We start from the raw sequence: 5,406 nt of genomic DNA, 5'->3' as shown, positions 1-5,406 counted from the left end.
CTGAATACTTTATCAATTTTTAAGTCTTCTAAAATTAAAGATAGCTTTTGTTGATTTTGTTTTTTTCTTCTAATTTTAATACACAGACAGCTTGATAAATGGCTAAATTGTCTTGGATTTTAAACTATTTAATAGTAAAGAACTAAAGTTGAGTTAATTTTTCCATTGGTTTATCTTGTCTAAATATCTAAAATGTTAAATTTTTTTAGTTAATTTTTAATCATGCTTATTAAACACAATTGTTAACATTTCATTATTTATCTTAGTATACATTGTTAATAATATTACTGACAAGATATATTCTGATATTGCTTTATCAAAAATCTAATGTATTAGTTTATAAAACTTGTTAGAGTGCAAATGTAGAGTTTAAATGTACTCTGTATATGGATAATTTAATAATTTCTTAATTCTAGTATAAGAAATTCTTTCCAAAATGAAATTTTTGGCTTATATCCTGTTATTCGGCTTGGCATATGCTTATGTGGAAGAAGGTAAGCAATGATATATTTGCATCATTTTAAATATACAGCTATAATCATTGTTTTTTGGTTTGTAATAAAGGTTTCGTCGTTTCTGATGGTGACTATCCTTCATATGCCGAGGAGTAAGTACCTTTTTATCATTAAAATATGTCGTAAATAAATTTATATATAGGAGCCTTGGTTTATATTAAGACCGGTTAAAAAAGCAGATGTGAAATAGCTTAACACAGTCATAAACTAGATCTCGGGTTAACAGACTTTGTAGCACCTTTGTGTATTAAATATTAAATATATAATTAATATATTCAATATTATTACAAACTAGAATTCACGAAGATATGAAAACTGAACTTGGAAATAAAATAAAGGATGCATTGAATCACGTTTTGCAAGACATTAAGGATGCTTTGCAACGTGGAAAAAACGTCAGCCAAGACTTAATCGATGAGGTATATAAACTAATATTTTTTTTTTCTTAATAAAAATTCAAATTTTACTTACAAAATACTCCGTTTTTCCTTATCTTCACTGCCATTGGTTGAACAGTATGATTGTCTTTACGGTGATTGGTTGCGTGCATTAATTTAAATTTTTAAACCATTCTTTAACTTCTTTTTCTGGTTTTTTTAAATAAAAGTATTTTAAAATTTTATGTTTAGTATATTAAATAAGTTTCAAATATATTAATTAGGTTAAGAAAAACTTAGATAAATTGAAGAAACTCGGAGTAGAACTCGAAGATAAAACTAAGAATCTTTTAGAAGACGTGAGAGACCGTGTTAAATCTTGGTGGAAGGATGTTTTAGATAAATTAACGGTTCACAACCAAACCCATTACGCCAGAAATTTTGTTGTGGTAAGTAATTGCAAACACTTACATTAATTAATCATTTAAGATATGATGTTGAATATTTAAATTCGTATTTTAGTACGATGATGATGATGATGATTCTGTATCATTCGAGGATTTTATCAGAAGATTTCAGCTTCCTTAAGGTACAATTTTTAAATTTAATTTATAATTTTACTTTTTAAAAGTTTTTCAAACTAATTTATGTATTTAAATGTGTACATATATATTTTTAGATAACCTTTGTACTCCTTAATATATGAAGAAGTAAAGCAGTTTATTATTTTCAAGCTTCTGTTCTTAAAAGACTGATTTGTAATTGGATACATATTTATTTTCTTACAATAAAAATTGCAATAAATATAATTTAGAATATAATTTATATATTTTCATTTTCAATTGACAAATTTCACTTCGTTCAGAAAAAACCATGACTTAAAATACGTAAGTTAATTAATATAATTAAGTAATTTTACTAGTGAACGAACAGATAACACTACTAAACGTTGGTCGTGGGTTCGTGCCTGACCCACCGGCTACTCGCGAATAGTTTTGATGATCTTCCTTACGTTTATAACATCTAAATAAGGCACAATTTCCTATACAGAAGTCCTCTCGGAAAGCATCCTTTGTTGGCAGATTACTCGTGTGTTGCATTGCCTTATTCCATCAATTCAATCCAATTTACAGTACCAAATTTATTAGGAGGGATATGGATTCAGTTGTTCTCTTTCTCCCCATAACGGCTTAAATCCATTGTGAGAATTTTCAGATGCTGTTTTTTATGCACAGTGTGAATCAAGACGTAGTTCATCCATCGCAACGTGTAGGCCTGATAGTAATTAAGTACCGTAACATGGCTTATAATATATACTCAATAACTATAAGAGAAATACAAGTATAATTTAGAATTAAATAAAGCACAAGAAAATAATTTTCTTAAAAGTATTGTATACACTATTCCCAAATTATTTTCTCAATAAAAATAGAACATCGTAGTGTGCTGTATTTGTTCTCAAATTATTCTTAATAAAGCAAAAAATTGTAATCTGGAGAAGAAATGGTATTTTTCATTTGTAAGCAGAAGAGATGCTGTAACTTAATTGACTAATTTTACATAATAAATTCAAACCTTATCAACGCCAAAATATGAACTATTGGAAGTTTTTCTGTGTGTATGAATGTTAGTGCGTGTATGTGTGGAGCACGATTTCGTTCATCCACTTTGAAAATGAATAACTTCTGTGCTTTTGTCGAACATTTCTGAAAGTTTGTAGGTAGGCTTGTGTATTAGGGGAATTGATGTTATTAAATTTTGGTGGATAAAGATAAAGGGGTTGAGAGATTGTGGGGTCGTGTGTCATATCTCAAGTACGGTCGGACTTAATGATCAGAATTTTATTCGTTATTGAGCTGCAATTTGAAAAAAACTGCAGAAATTACAGTTCATGACACACCTAAATGTTGTCTGTCTGTTTTTCCTTAATATCAAGAAAGGAGTTACATAGATGAAAGCTGAGATCAGAAGATATGGAAAGCTTAGCTGCAGGAGGCCCAGATTAATTAACATATAAGAACTTCCGATAAAAACTAGCAGTCACATTATTTCAATTCAAAAATTTTCCCCCGGGAGGAGTAAGATAAATTAGTGGTGCACAAACTATTTTTATTTCCGACCACACACCCATCTTGTGTAAAATTTTGTCCCTGAATAGATACTAGACCAACGGTTCCCAACCTTTTTCGGGTGGCGACCCCTTTTTATAAAAGCCAAGTGACCCGCGACCCCGATACTATTGAAAAAGACATTTTTAATAAGGTAATTAAAAAACAACGAAATTAGTTTTTTACTATAATTTTATTTTAAATTATGTCTAATGATTTAATGCGATTGTTGAAATTGTATGTTATTAGCCAGCCTTAAAAGTCGCGGGTGAGTTTTTGTTGACGCCAACCTCATGTCATTCTCAACATTTAATTTATTCCTCTCAAACTCTCAACACATGATTCAACCAACTGTGACGGAATAGCGTACCTAGATTACATTTATTTTAATTTTTAAAAAATGCAGTCGACCCCCCCATAACACGGTAGATACGTTCCGTTTTTAATGAAATTGATGTTTTAGGAGACCTTGCCAATCACAGCCCGACACGTGTAAAGTTTACGGACTACGGCTGTTTGAAAGGTTTTCTTCCATAAAATTAATCGATTCCTAGACTAATTCGACTCAACATTTCCAAAATACGTATATTTTTTGGGAATAATCCGTGTAAACTATGCTATAAACAAAAAATTGTAGGATTACTTACCGAGTGTGCACCGTTTGACATCGCCATTGCTTAAGCTTGTTTTCGTCGCGGATTAGCGCACCAAACGGCGCCCGCGTTTTCTGATAAATTATTTTTCTGCGAAAACTTTGTTGAACTTTGGAGACATCATTAATATAAATAATTTTATGGCCGTTGAATAAGAAATGTTTCTTTCACAAGAAATGTATAAAATTAGTGCTGTATTAGACTTACGGTACCTAATTTACATACTGTACAGACGATAGTAAACTCAACTTACTCGCCTAAACTCTCCGTAGCGTGGCGCTGGACGGCGGAAAGTATATATATAATTATAATAAAGTTACAATAAATTAAGTTAATATATAATTATATATACAGTACCTAATTTATATATAATACTGTACAGACGATAGTAAACTCAATTTACCCGCCTAAACTCTCCATAGCGCGGCGCTGGACGGCGGAAAGTAGTTTGGCTGCCCGATGACGTTTTACCGAATTATAGGAGTTTTTTTTACCATGTTTGTACGGACACCGTCGCAATTACTTCGCCGTCATATAGGAATCCGAACTATAGGAACCCCTGTTATAGGGGGATCGACTGTATATCAAATTATTTAAACTTCAAGACACCATTAAAAATAAAAATTGCATTATAGTGAACATTTTTTTTTAGTTAACTGTATAAGTTGGCGACCCCACAGAAAGCCCGTCGCGACCCCCTTCTGGGTCGTGACCCACAGGTTGGGAACCCGTGTACTAGACGTTTTTTTAATCGTCAATGTAAAGTAAATTTTTTTCTGGGATTTGCGCTTATGTTTCTGCCTTATCAGTGGTCTGAGTAAAACATAATTTTACGAAACAATGGTTTTATTTATTCATATGGGTATAAATATTTATTTAATGAGAAATACTTTTAAAAAAACTTTACATCATGTGAAGTAATCTCTTGCAAAGAAGCTCACGATCGCTTCTATGTTCGGATCTATATTGTAATTTACAAGCTGTACAAGTGCGACTATGCACATGCGAGCGAGTGAATTTTCCGAGCGAGCGAGGATATGTGGCGAAAAGAGGCGAGACGCGATAAATATCAAACCCGGTCAGATATGCGCGAGAACCAGATTTTCGCTCTCGCTTCTCGCTTGTGCATTGTTCTCCTTTGGGACAACTATATCGCTCGCCACTAAATTTGCTTCTGCGTAGTCTCACCCTGTTATCCTCTGTCTGTATTAGGTACTAATACATCCTTTGTCTGTACATTTACTATATTTTTATAAATACAGTAATATAATTTCATTTCACTATTTTACTGATACCTAGTATTTGTTGAAGAAAAGCCTTATATTTTTTATTGTTAAATAAATTGAATTTTTCACGTTTGCGCACCGATGAGATAAATTTCCGGCACGATTCTACTGTTAAAGGAAAAGTATGATATACAGGGGCAAAACACCATTAAAATAATTGAGAACATTGTGACGAAAACTTGCAGCCCGGCATTGTGGCCGTGTCGCAATAAATAATCGCTGGTTAAAATTAGTTTGGTTTATTTGGCTATGGCAACACGAAACGTGAGCGATCTGCCAAAGAGGAATGCATCCCTGAAAAACTTTTATGGGAAGCTGGACCCTATTTAGGTGTTACTAACTTGAAGAAAACACGGTAAACTCCACGTGGCCAGCCCGAACCCACGACTAACTACCAGAGTTTGGTGATTTTATGCACTCGGCTACAGTACGGCAATTATTAGAATTTTAATAAAGTACCAAGCGCA

The 5,406-nt window shown here is 32.4% G+C and overlaps 1 protein-coding gene across 1 annotated transcript; it reads left to right on the top strand.

Annotated features, from left to right (window-relative positions):
* Nucleotides 1–399: 399 nt before the first annotated feature.
* Nucleotides 400–1,713, top strand: LOC111641194. Its single transcript, XM_023387325.1, has 6 exons — nt 400–494; nt 565–607; nt 811–934; nt 1,177–1,341; nt 1,415–1,481; nt 1,572–1,713. The coding sequence occupies exons 1-5, from the start codon at nt 437–439 to the stop codon at nt 1,478–1,480; spliced, it is 456 nt and encodes a 151-aa protein (XP_023243093.1). The 5' UTR covers nt 400–436; the 3' UTR covers nt 1,481; nt 1,572–1,713.
* Nucleotides 1,714–5,406: the final 3,693 nt, after the last annotated feature.

The sequence above is a fragment of the Centruroides sculpturatus genome, unplaced genomic scaffold (assembly GCF_000671375.1).
Source record: "Centruroides sculpturatus isolate CEXI.00-Female unplaced genomic scaffold, Cexi_2.0 scaffold1386, whole genome shotgun sequence".
Taxonomy (NCBI): Eukaryota; Metazoa; Arthropoda; class Arachnida; order Scorpiones; family Buthidae; genus Centruroides; species Centruroides sculpturatus.
Note: the sequence above shows the minus strand (reverse complement) of the source record. Positions and strands in the feature narration are given on the sequence as shown.